This window comes from Ovis canadensis, chromosome 7 (genome assembly GCF_042477335.2).
Source record: "Ovis canadensis isolate MfBH-ARS-UI-01 breed Bighorn chromosome 7, ARS-UI_OviCan_v2, whole genome shotgun sequence".
In the NCBI taxonomy this organism is placed as follows: Eukaryota; Metazoa; Chordata; class Mammalia; order Artiodactyla; family Bovidae; genus Ovis; species Ovis canadensis.
In genome coordinates, this window is record NC_091251.1 from 65,335,915 (window position 1) to 65,348,928 (window position 13,014).

Below are 13,014 nucleotides of genomic sequence, written 5' to 3' on the forward strand. Positions count from 1 at the left end.
AGTGGCTTCTCTTGTTGCTGAGCGTGGGCTCTCGGGCTCATGGGCTTCAGTAGTTGTGGCTCCCAGGCTCTAGAGGCAGTGGTGCATGGGCTGAGTTGCTCCTCGGCATGTGGGATCTTTGTGAACCAGGGATCAAATCTGTGTCCTCTGCATTAGCAGGCAGATTCTTTACCACTGTGCCACCAAGGAAGCCCTGAAGACACTTTTTTAAATTGAAGCATTCTAAGAAAAAAAGTTAGTAGCAAATGAACTCATTAATGATCCAGTTTTATTTTTTTGCTCATGACATGATCAGAAGTTAAAGATGGTTGTTACCTTTTGGTGAGGTTGTGGAGAAATAGGTGCTTTTGTATGTTGGTGAAAGGCCTTCTCTAACAACCTTATTCAAAGTTCTGATCCCGCCCTACCCCCTACTCTGCTTTGTTTCCCCCCACTTACTTTATTTTTCTCCACAGTACTTTCCACCAGCTGACTTACTGTATCTTGTTTATTTCTGTATCTTGTTTATTTCTGTAAGGTTGTTATTGGACAAAAAGGATGTTTAAATGGTTTTTATTAGTTGGGATCTTGGGTCCTCTTTCCTTTATCCAACAAGGTCTGGTTTAAAGCAGGCGTTTTCATATCCTTTTGGGGAGGTGAAAGTTCCAGAACCTTTGAAAAGCAGGATAGAAATAGGTTCCTGAAAGCTGTCTAGATTAACTGTCTCATCTTTGATCACATTTACAGTGCAGCAGCACTTTTGGGACCTTTGCTCACAGCCCATTGGTTGGCTTACATTGGAATTGTAGACGTGTGGGGAGAATAATGCCCCCATTCTTCTCCATAGTATATAATTCTAGAAGATACAGTAATGGAAATGGTACCTTTTTCATAGTAAAATGTAGCTACTCGGGAATGATGAGGGGCACCATCATATCAGGTAATATTTGCTCCAGTTGTACTTTATTAGGTGAAATTAATATTGTTGCTGTTATTAGTTTTAACAGCTGCCGCCTCAAGTTGTTTTAAAATTATGTCTTTAGTCTGTATCTCTCCTCTGGATTCAGTCCCCAGCGGCCTACTTGATGTTTCAACTTGGATGTGATAATAGTTGTCTCAAATTTAGGATGTTCCCAACCAATTTACCAAGTTTTATTTCATCACTTGCTGCTTTTTCCTGTCTCAATGGCCATTTTGTTCTCGTATTTACTTAGGACAGGAGTCATCCTCATACCTTATATTCAGTACATCAGGAAGCCCAGTTAGCTAATCCTTCAAAATACATGGATAATTTGTCCGCTTCTCACTATCTTTGCTACCAGTCTGGTCCAAACCAGCATCATCTCACCTGGATTACTGTTGTTGCTTTGCAGATGGTCTTCCTGCTCTGCCTTTTCTCCCTCTCAGTTCTGTCCTCTTAGGGCAGCCAGGGTGATCTTCCTATTCCTTTCCTCAAAATTCTTCTGTGACTTTTAATTTCACTCAGGTTAAAGTGAACAGTCTTAGGATTTCTAAGGTCATGCATCGTTCATCTCCCACTCCTTATCTCTCGGTAGTCATCTCTTCCCACTTTCCTGCTTGGCCACTCCTCTCGAATCACACAGGCCTCCTTGCTGTTTCTCAGAGATATGGGCTTGGTTCCAACCTTGTACCTTCTGTTAATTTTGTCTGAAACACTCTTCTTGCAGTTAACTGCACAGCGATTCACTAACTCATTGAAATCTTTGCGCAAATATATCTTCTCAAGGAAGCATTCCCTGATTATCCTTTCTGAAATTAAGCCTCTCCAGCCAAGCATTTCTGTTTTCTTTTCCCATGCTTTCTCTGTAGTAGGAGATAACACCATCAAACACACTGCATATCCTATCAGTTTATGTTTATTGGATGACTCTAGTGTGAAAGATGAAATGCGTAGGAAAATTGAGATGAGTTTAATTCGGACTATTGCAGTAGGGAGAAAGTTCATTAATGAGGAGTATCTCATAAAACCAAGGAATTTTATGGAGGCAAGTGAAATAAGGGGCTCAGGATGGGTGGAAGTCTAACCTGGGGTTTTTTGAGGGCAGGTTGGTCCTTTGCAAGTTAGCTGTTTGTCAGAACACAAAACAGGATGGGAACATTTCTCAACCTTACTTGCTTTCCTGGAACACAAGGCTCAGATAAAGTTTTACTGATAGAATTTAAGCTCTAGGAAGGCAAGACTCTTATTTGCTTTATACATTGATATATTTTCAGTATCTCGCATGTGTTAAGAACTGAATAAATATTGAATGAGCAGATGGATAAAGGAATGAATTTAAAATGGTACCAACTGCAGGCCCATCTGCTGGAGAGTGTGATTATACTAGTGTAATATAATCCTTCTACTTTAAGAAGCTTCATAAAGGAGATGTGATAATTTGTGTAATAAATGTGCATCCTAATATGACTAGTATGTGCTGTATTCTATATTGAAACCACATACTTGTAATGCTTAGTGTCAAATTCTCTTCCATGGAGTTCTACAAATCTTTCATGCTGTGAAGAAAATTTCTTATGAAGTGAAAGTCACTTTCAGTAATTTGTTCTGGAGGCTCTTATTATAAAGGAGTTTGGAGACTTGTCTTGAAGGCAGTGGAGACCAGTTTTAACTGATTGACTGATTAAGTGGTCAGATTTGTGTTGTGGGATAAACATAGTAGAGGCAGCCTTGGGAAGGAGTAACCAAAGAGGAATTTGAAACTGTAAGCAGAGATCTGTTAGAGAATTGTCACTGTAATTGAAGTGAGAAATGGTGAAGTTGGATTAGGAAGTACATAAGGATTTAGACTTGGGTCAAGGCAAAGTTTTAGTTGTTTCATATGTCCTGTGCTTAGAAGCTCAGTTGTGTCTGACTCTTTGCGACCCCGTGGACTGTAGCCCGCCAGGCTCCTCTGTCCATGGGGATTCTCCAGGCAAGAATACTGGAGTGGGTTGCCATGCCCTCCTTCAGGGGATCTTCCCGACCCAGGACTCAAGCTCAGGTCTCCCTCACTGCAGGTGGCTTCTTTGCTGTCTGAACCACCCAGGAAGCCCATTTCAAGTGTAGTTATCCTTAAATCTAGGATTTTTGACCTGACGTTTGGTGGGTTTTGCTTATAATATTATTTTTGGTTAATGCTCTTTTCTGAGATAGAAACAGGAAGAGCAGCAGGAAGATGATCTTAGTCTTGCAGATGCTGAGAAACCTACAAATAATCATCCAAAAAGCACTGGGAAAATCTGTAGCTGGAGACTGGGATAAGAACCTACCCTGAGGAATAAAAGGAAGCCTGAGTCTGGAACTTCCCTGGTGGCTCAGACAGTAAAAGCATCTGCCTACAATGCAGGAGACCCAGGTTTGACGGAGAAGCCTGGTAGGCTACAGTCCATGGGGTTGCAAAAAGTCGGACATGACTGAGCGACTTCACTTTCACTTGAGTCTGGAAAAGGGCTTCAAGTTTATCATCTTCATAAAGTATACCTTTAGGTTTATAACTTTAAGTTATTATTAGTAAGCCCCTTGAAGTGGAACAGGGGATGGGGTCAGGAAATGGTTCACAAAGTGATGCCTTAGCTGAGATAGAAGAGTGGGCGCTGGAGTTTAGGTGGAAGTTAGGGGGTGAGGAACTGAGATCAGAATATGCAGAGTGCCTGAGTTAAGAGAAAGCTAAGTTTTATAGGTTACTTGAAAAAGTTAAGGGAAAAAAGAAGGAATGAAGAGGGGATAAGGTGCTAGAGACAAAACACTCGATGTTTAAGGCCTGTGAGCATTATCTTTAAGACTATGAAAATCTTAACATTTTTAAGGAATGACAAAATACCGTTTTAAGCAGATAACTCTGTAGTAACGAGGTTCAAATGCAATGGCAGTGTGTGCAAAAAGATGCACAACTTGAGAGTTGCAAGTTAAGTTTTACTTGGGACAAAATGAGGACTGCAAACTGAGAGACAGCACCTCAGATAGCTTTGAGAGACTGCTCCAAAGAGGTAGTCCGGGAAGGTTGATATGTAAGATTTTGGTGAAGGGGAGTTCAGTGCAATCGAGCCCTTACTTTACTATTTAAAGACCTATTCCACCAGATTCCCTGGAGCACGGAGTGCCTCACTCCATCCTGAATGGCCTCGGGGTGTTTAATCTTAACAGCTAGACAGCACAGGGTTCAGTCTCCACAAAGGCACATGGCAAACTCTGTTGTTCAGTCGCTGGCGGGCGCTCTTGGCAAGTGCCAGTTTGTAGTTGATAGAGGCTTTAAGAGTCAGTGTGTCTAGAATGGGGCTTAGACATTTACTTTCTAAAATTTTACTTTTAGTGCATGCAAATTTTGGAAAACATCTGAATTAAGAGGGTTCTTTAATAGGGCTTTAATTTTTGCTTCTCCAGACTCTTGGAGTTATGGCCAGTAGGGAATCTTTTTTTCCTCATTTGGGCTAGATGTCAAGCTTGTTCTTTCTCCAGGGCAAGTAAACAGAATTAAACAGGGATCTAATTAAAGTGGGCTCCTAGATTTGAGAAATTTAAATATGATAAAAAGTGTCAGGTTAGCAATGTATGTAACTTTCTTTTGAAATCTTGTCTTTATCTCCAGAGCAATTAGAATTATTGATTGGTAAACTAACTCTCTGGGGACTGTCTGTTTAAATGAACTGTTTAAATGGAAATTACCTAGATAAGGGTAAGAGTGACATACACATTAAATATCCCTGACAGGAAAGCCTGGTGTGCTGCAGTCTGTTGGGCTGCAGAGTCCAACACGACTGAGTGACAGAACTGACTGACTGATAAGGTCTGGTGTTCCTGAAGTTTTAGAAGGTTGCCTGTGTGCAAGTCAAGATACGCACTGGGAAATGTTGGGGGGTGAGATGGAACAGCAGTGAGAATATGGGCTACGGTGCTGTGCTTAGTTGTTCAGTCGTCTCCAACTCTTTGCAAGCCCATGGACTGTAGCCTGCCAGTCACCTCTGTCCATGAGGATTCTCCAGGCAAGGATATTGGAGTGGATTGCCATGCCCTCCTCCAGGGGATCTTCCCAACCCAGGGATCGAACCCAGGTCTCCCATGTTAATAGGCAGATTCTTTACTGTTTGAGCCACCAGGGAAGCCCAAGAATACTGGAGTGGGTAGCCTATCCTTTCTCCAGGGCATCTTCCCGACCCAGGAATCCAACCGGGGTCTCTTGCATTGCAGGCGGATTCTTTACCAGCTGAGCTTCCAGGGAAGCCCATAGGCTACTCAGTTCAGTTCCGTTGCTTAGTCGTGTCTGACTCTGCAACCCCGTGAACTGTACCACGCCAGTCTTCCCTGTCCAGTAGCAACTTCCGGAGCCTACTCAAACTCATGTCCATCACGTCAGTGATGACATCCAACCATCTCATCCTCTGTCGTCCCCTTCTCCTCCTACCTTCAATCTTTCCCAGCATCAGGGTCTTTTCCAATGAGTTGGTTCTTCGCATCAGGTGGCCAAAGTATTGGAGTTTCAGCTTCAGCATCAGTCCTTCCAGTGAATGTTCAGGACTGATTTCCTTCAGAATGGACTGGTTGGATCTCCTTGCAGTCCAAGAGATTCTCAAGAGTCTTCTCCAACACCACAGTTCAGAAGCACTCAGCTTTCTTTATAGTCCAGCTCTCGCATCCATACAGGACTACTGGAAAAACCATAGCTACTAGAGGAGGTTCAGAAGTGGGGATTTGCAGAGGGAAGAGGGGCATTCACGTGGTGAAGAATGAATGCCTTTTTAGGCTTCAGCCAATTTTCTTAATCTCAAAGCCCTACCTACTTGTTCTGTGTAGAATGGTTTTTCCAAATAGTCAGTTAAACTAAAATATCCTATATGTTCTCCCTTCTGTATTTGGTTATTCACGTCTTTAAAAATCTTTCAACTTTGTCTTCTCAAATCTCTAACTCCTCCTCATCTTCTTTACCCTTTCGCGCTTTGTGAATACTGATTAAATTTAGGTGCTCATCTTTTTGATGGAATATTGCATTGGTTCTTTGTATCCCACAGGTCATTTTTTTTCTGCCTTTGTTTCCGTAGTGCTTTCCTCATTATCTCTTCGGAAATTTTTCTGTGTCATTTTGTTGTTGTTGTTAATGAGGAACTAGACCTTAATTTTTTTGTGATATCTCTCAATTTAAAAATTTTTGCTATTCAGTTAAAAAACATGCTGTCTAGCATGACTGAAGCAACTTAGCAGCAGCAGCAGCATGTCTAAAAACCTTACAACCTCATTTATAAAGCCTGCTTTGACCATTCTTTCTTCCTGATAAGTTAACTACTCAGTCTTTGTGCAGTCTCATATGTTAACCTGTAACTTTTAAGCTGTTATAAAACAATTCACATACAAATAGTAACATCATAAAGTTTGTTTTAAACTTGTGAAAACTGGTTCAATGAGAAATTGGGCTTTATGTAGTCAATCTAATAAGAAATGCTGAAATAAAATTACTAAAATATAAAATTGGTTAATAGCCTATAGGGATTTAGACTGAGCCTTTGGGGGACAGTATTTTCTACTAGACAGAAAACATGTATTTCACTGTAATAGTTTTTTTGTTTGTTTATTTTACAGTGTTACCTTTAAATTTAGAAACTGCCTAGGCCCTAATTAGTTGTAAATCAAACAATCAGTTTACTTCAGGTAAACTTACTGTAAAACATTCTGTCTAGTGTGATATTAAAAGTCACACAATTATCTTTATGTTTTACTCTAGATTTTGAATAATTTGTCTGAAAACATACTTATGTTGTAGTATTAGTGACCAGCCACCTCTCCATATCTTCTATTTTTAAAATATTAATTTATAAGAGTTTTCAGAATCACTGATGAATGGTTCAGGTCTGTATTTTTTGCCCTATTCTCATTTGTGCCTTAGTTTTATGTTATCTACAGTAGAGTTCCGTTGAAACACTAACCATCAACGTGGATATAATGGATTCCCGGGATATGTGCAATAACAGAAACATTTATCAGATATGTGTAGAAATAGCACTTTAATGAGCTTAGTTTTGAAATTTAAGTAGGAGTTTAGATAGCAAGGGAAGAATAAACCAGGTAAAGTGACCAGTATGTTCTGATTTAGGACTTGAGTCTGTCTAGTCCTGGCAAGACAAGGAAATCCTCCTGAGCCAAAATAGTTAGATGGTCATATTGTGGAATGAAGGGGCAAGCTGGATCTGCAAGAAAATGCAGATTCTGTCAGGCAGAGAAACAAAGGTGAGGAAGAACAATCTGAGTGTGAGGAAGTCAACTGTTGAGAGAATGATGAATGGGGAACAGTCAGGTGGAGTAAAAGCCTATGTTATTGCCAATTTCCACAACTCTGATCCATTTCTGGTCTTTTTCTTCTCGTGTTTTAATCTAACTGAAGCATTACCAACATGGTTATTTTCTTAAAAACCATTTGATCATCTTCCTTCCCTGCTTGAAAATATGAACTGCTTCATGATTGATGAACACAGTAGACTTAATTTTGCTTGGCCTTTTAACTCTTGGAGTTTCCCTATGTGGTTTCCTCAGCCATGATTTTCACAGTGTACAGTTCATTGAAAACATAGACTTTTACCCTAGCTGACTGTCCCCTAGAATGATGAATTCATCATTCTCTCAACAGTTGACTTCCTCACAGTCCGATTTTTCTTCCTCAAGTTTGTTTCTCTGCCTGACCGAATCCTACATTTTCTTTCAGATCCAGCTTGCCTCGTCATTCCGCAGTACGACCATCTGACTGTTTTGGCTCAGGGGGATCTGAGTTTGGTTGATTTGTTCATATTGATATGCACACTTGTCCTGTCTGGTGAATCTGCGGGTGGGTTGTCTCAGTTTCACCTAGGAGGTAGTAAACCAGTCACATACTGTGTTGCCTACAGAATTTTTTAGATTGTTTTCCACATATCAATATGTTTTTGTATTTGTAGACCCGAAAAATGTCTGAGAACTCCAGTGACAGTGATTCATCTTGTGGTTGGACTGTCATCAATCATGAGGTTTGTATTTAATATTTTTTATACGGCAGCTTGTAGTATTATAGTGTTAATAATGATATAAACTGGGTTCTTTGAGGGCCATTAGTTTTTTACATTTACACATAAGATTCCACTGATCTGTAGCTTGGACATTTTCCCTCCTACATTACACTCACTGCTGAAAACCCTTCATGAGGCAGCATCTTAATGTACATTGGTTTTCTCAACTTAGAGACAGTAGGCAGATACTTACTGAGGGCCTATTGGTCAGGCCTTGTGCTTTACTTAACGTTCTCATATAATTTTAAGCAAGCCTCTGTGGCACAGATTTTCATTCTCATTTCATAGTTGAGAAAACCAAAGCTTAGAGAGATTTAGTAATTTGGCCAAGATTATATAGCTAGAAAACATCAGCAAGTGCATTTAAACAGGCCAGAAAGGAGCATGAAGAACACGTGTTCCACCTGTGATGTGTTATGTTACATTATTATCATTGCAGAACTTCACAGGAAAAAAGACTATGACGAGAACTCTTGTCACAAAATGAATTTTATTGCAGAAGTATGACTGAAGCGACTTAGCAGCAGCAGCAGCAGCATGATGTTATATGACAGTATATAGTAAATATTAATTTATTCTGTCACATTGGTAATATATGTTAATTACAGAAAAAAATCATAAAATAGTGATAAATAGAAGCAAAAGGATAAAAATTATCTATACCTATATAATGTGTTAATGGATTTATCTATAGTTTTTTTTTCCAGCCTCTTAGGCTTCACTTATTTTCCTGCATCAATAAAAATTTTAAATGGTATTTTTTTTTACAGTTGCCCTGATAATTTAATGTTTAGACAATTGGTTAGTCATGTCTTTTAGACAACAACATTAACCAGACTTTCTGCAAGAAAGTTTTAACATTCCTCAATGGCAAACCCACTCCAGTACTCTCGCCTGGAAAATCCTATGGACGGAGGGGCCTGGTGGGCTGCAGTCCATGGAGTCGCTAGGAGTCGGACTCTACTGAGCGACTTCACTTTCACTTTTCGCTTTCATACATTGGAGAGGGAAATGGCAACCCATTCCAGTGTTCTTGCCTGGAGAATCCCAGGGATGGAGGAGCCTGGTGGGCTGCCGTCAATGGGGTCGCACAGAGTCGGACACGACTGAAGTGACTTAGCAGCAGCAGCAGCTGTACTAGTTAAAACTGAGCGGTTTCTTTTGTTTCTGCTTCTTTTATTTTTTTAAATAAATGACTTTTCTATTTTTAATGTGTTTCTCCAAAGCTTAGATCAACTCTCATAGCAACAATTACTCCTTCAAGGATAATTAAGTGTAGGAGCAAGGCAGTTGTGGAAATCTTCAGTGTGACGTAAGAGAGCAAACCTCTCTGGCATGTAGCCAAGTGTGCCATTTGGGTGTTCTGTAGTAGAGACACCTTGTCACAGAGTTGATTATATTTGTACCTTTATTCTTCTTCCCTCCATATCTTGTTATCAGGTTCTGCTCTTTCTTGCTAATGTCTCTTACGTGTATTTCCTTTTTTTTTTTACCATTGCTACCTTTCTGGCCGAGGCCAGGACTGGTCTCCCCAGTGACTGAGAATTCAACCCAAACCTTGTGTCTGTTACTACTGTTCTTCTGCCACTTCAGCAAGCCCAAAGTCTTACATTCAGAATACTCTTTAGGATTTGAAGTCTCTTAGTTATGTTGAGTTACATGTTTCAGGAGAACTCAGACCTTTTGATTTCATGAACAGTAAACTATAGGGTTGAGGGAGGGATCTGGAGAGAGGCTGAGTCGTTTCTGGATAACTTATTTTGCTAATTAAGATGAGAAAAAAATCTGTTAAGATCCACTTTTATTAAAGCAAAGACAATCTGACATCAAAGTAAAAACTTTGGAAGAATAAAGAACAGTCTACTTATACAGAGAATGTTTACCCTATTAGTGTAATGGTGGTGGTGGTTTAGTCGCTAAGTCATGTCTTGCGACTGTATGGACTATAGCTATAACCATATTAATCTAATAGATTAATTTTAATGCTTGCCCTTAAAATTTTTTAGTCAGATGTTGTAGTAAGTAGTTATTAATATTTACTTGTGGCTGTTTCTCTGAATCGGCTTTAAATCTGAATTTTAGATTTCAGTTTTTTATACTCTGTGACACCTAGCAAAATGCTTTGGCTAAAGTAGTTCCATAAATGTTGAGTAGAAGCAAATTAATAGAAATAGCTAAATGTAGAAATCCTCTGGGATTCAGATTGACTCTTGGGCTTATAGTGCAGTTAGAGTGTTTGACTTCTGGACTAACTCCTTTCAGAGGCTAAACCTGTGGCTCCTTTCTGCTGTTTCCCTGCTGTAGGTTTTATGGACTGACTAAATTGAACAAAAGCAATAGATACTGTTCCCTTTGGAGTATAGCAGCATCTGGGACTTTTAATAATGGAAGCATCTACAGGTATTCAAATCTAGCTTTGGGTAGCTGATAGACAATGCACTGATTATCACTTTTTCTCTAGGGGTCTGATATAGAGATGGTGAATTCTGAACATGGTGCAGCTAGTGACAGCTGTGAGCCCACTCCAGAATGTGCATCTTTATCACAGGAGAAGCTGCAAGAATTGCAGTTAGAGCAGGGAGGTAAGTTTAAAGAAGTCTGATTTTTTTGTTTTTCTTGATAGGATATGTGAACAACATGAACCTTGCCTTCTTTCTAGGTGGGCAGCCTTTCAGGCTGGTCTAAACCAGCAGATCACTGAAAGACTAGAATTTTAGTGTGATGTGGTGGGCAGGCCTAGAGAACCCAGTAGCACCAACCTGCCCAGGGGCCTTATTTGTAGCTATAGTGGGCTTCTGTTTGAATGTTTGATACTGCTAGTGTAATCGGTAACTAAATATTATTAATCTTGATTAAGGCTGTTGATGCACAGAATTATTTATTCATCAGAAGGGGTTTACTCAACTCTTCTATAGTTACCACACTTCAGAGTACCTTTGGTTATAGGTAGTGAATGATGTTTAACTACTGTATTGCATTGATGTTATTTATTCTTCTATGGGATTTGATGCCCACATTAATTATATAAAAAACCCAAATAATTAATGCATCTTCATATTTAAATTACTTCTTAAAGTTTTTTTTTTAATTGCATTAAAATGTAAACAGGACATTTCTCCTTCAGGAGAATAAAGTGGATATGTTAAGGCCAGAAATATAAAAGATTTATGCCTGTTAATCTTGTTTTCAGCCCATGTGTTGATTGCTGTTCTCATTTGAGCAGTGATTTTCATCTTTCATGGGTCAGATTTTGAGAATCTGAACGCTATGCATGGTCTCTTCAAAGAAATGCATATATTTAGATATGTGTTATAAATTTTTTTTTTCATACTTCCTCAGGGGTCCTTGGACCCAAGACCAACTTTGTTGAAGAGTCTTATCTCCAAATTAATATTCTGTTGGGGCTATATTATATGCACAAACAGTGGTGTCTTTTTTTGTTGTTCTTTTGTTATTTTGGAGGAGTTAGATAATGAAAAATACACATTTATGATAGAAAAGCAAAGGATGACCAAAAATTCAAAGCCGTCTATTCTTTTGATACTGGAGATAATGTTATACCAACAATGCATGTGCTTTGCTATGCATAAAACCTGGTGCTTATTATGTACTATTTTCATTTTTAGCTTGTATTAAAATTTTACAGCCTTTTTCATAAAAAATATGACATTATAAACTAATTTTATATTTTTTTCTTATAAGTTTCTTATAAAATATATCTGTTATGATGACATTATTTGTTTTTCTGTATTTGAGTCATTGCTTTTCATGGTCCATTTTTTATTATAAAGAATTTGTAATTTGAAGCCATAGTTTTGATCCTTGTGTTACCAGGCATTGATAGTCATTAGAATAGTGGTACATTTAGGAGCTTTGAATAAACTAAGAATTTAGGAAATGGGCTCTCACTGATCTGAGAATGAGTTTTCCGTATTAACAGGTTTTTATAAACACCTTGGCTTAAGTACTTTGGAATTGTAAAGTAGAGATTCTTTATTTAGAGTTTATAGTTTTTGTAAATTTTTAAATGAGTTCAGTTCACTAAAATTATCTCAACAATTTCTGGTAGTTATTTGAAATGCAGAGATCTTTTTAACAACAATAGAGTGATTGTTATAATTGCACGTAGCTTTTCATTACATCCACTTAAAAAATGAGGAATAGATTTTATTTACCCATATTATATGCAGAATGTAAAAAGTTGATGAAATATAATTAAATTGACCTTTGCTTTATGTCAGAGAGCAGCCAAAATGGCACAGTGTTACTGGGAGGAGCTACTTACCCTGCTTTGGAGGAAATGAAATCAGCACTTGAGGTAACCTTGTGTTTTACTCTGGATATTTGATAAACAGTAATTCTTAGAGAATACTAATTAAAGCTGACATTTCTGTTTGTGCATTTTGTTCCTATAAATAGCTTTTGTTGAAAAATTTGGGTTTGCAGGTTGGTCAGTTTTAAAGTTAAAGTTAGCTTCTGTTTTAATGCCTAATTAAGTGAACTGTCTTTTAATTTAGAAAAGTGATTTCTTGATAGTGTTAAAGATTTATTCTTTTAACATCTAACATTTTCTTTGGAAATATATTGCATTCTTGAATTATATTGAGAAATTAAGGGTTCATATGTAAAATAAAAGTTAATTTTCAAACTTGAGAACAAACTAAATCTTGTCCTTTGACATTTTACTTGACTTCCATGTACCTGTGGCTGATTCTTGTTGATGTTCGACAGGAAACCACAGAATCCTGTAAAGCAGTTATCCTTCAATTAAAAAAATAAAGGGGCAAAAATACCCACACTCTTAAGTGCAGTTGTGTATCAAATATAATACTGTATTGATCAAATATAATAAAGTAACAGTTATTGCTCAAAAAAACTAAATAGCTGGATGATCTTTACATGTTATAGCTGTTGAAGTTTATTAGAAAATTTAATCAATCTTTTATGGATTTCCTGACCATATAAATAAACCCATATTTATTTATTACAACCCAAATAAACCCATAGTACTGG

General features: G+C 38.2%; 1 protein-coding gene across 7 annotated transcripts in view; it reads left to right on the top strand.

Moving 5' to 3' along the window:
• CCPG1 (cell cycle progression 1) overlaps positions 1-13,014 on the top strand; it is a 69,233-nt gene that overhangs the window by 9,040 nt on the left and 47,179 nt on the right. For all 7 annotated transcript variants that reach the window (XR_011258231.1, XM_069596450.1, XM_069596448.1 and 4 more), the window contains exons 2-4: positions 7,894-7,962; positions 10,463-10,583; positions 12,243-12,319. Coding sequence is in view for 6 of the 7 variants with exons in the window: in XM_069596450.1 (XP_069452551.1) it covers positions 7,903-7,962; positions 10,463-10,583; positions 12,243-12,319 (258 nt within the window). In the remaining variant the exon portion in view is untranslated. The remainder of the gene's footprint in view (positions 1-7,893; positions 7,963-10,462; positions 10,584-12,242; positions 12,320-13,014) is intronic.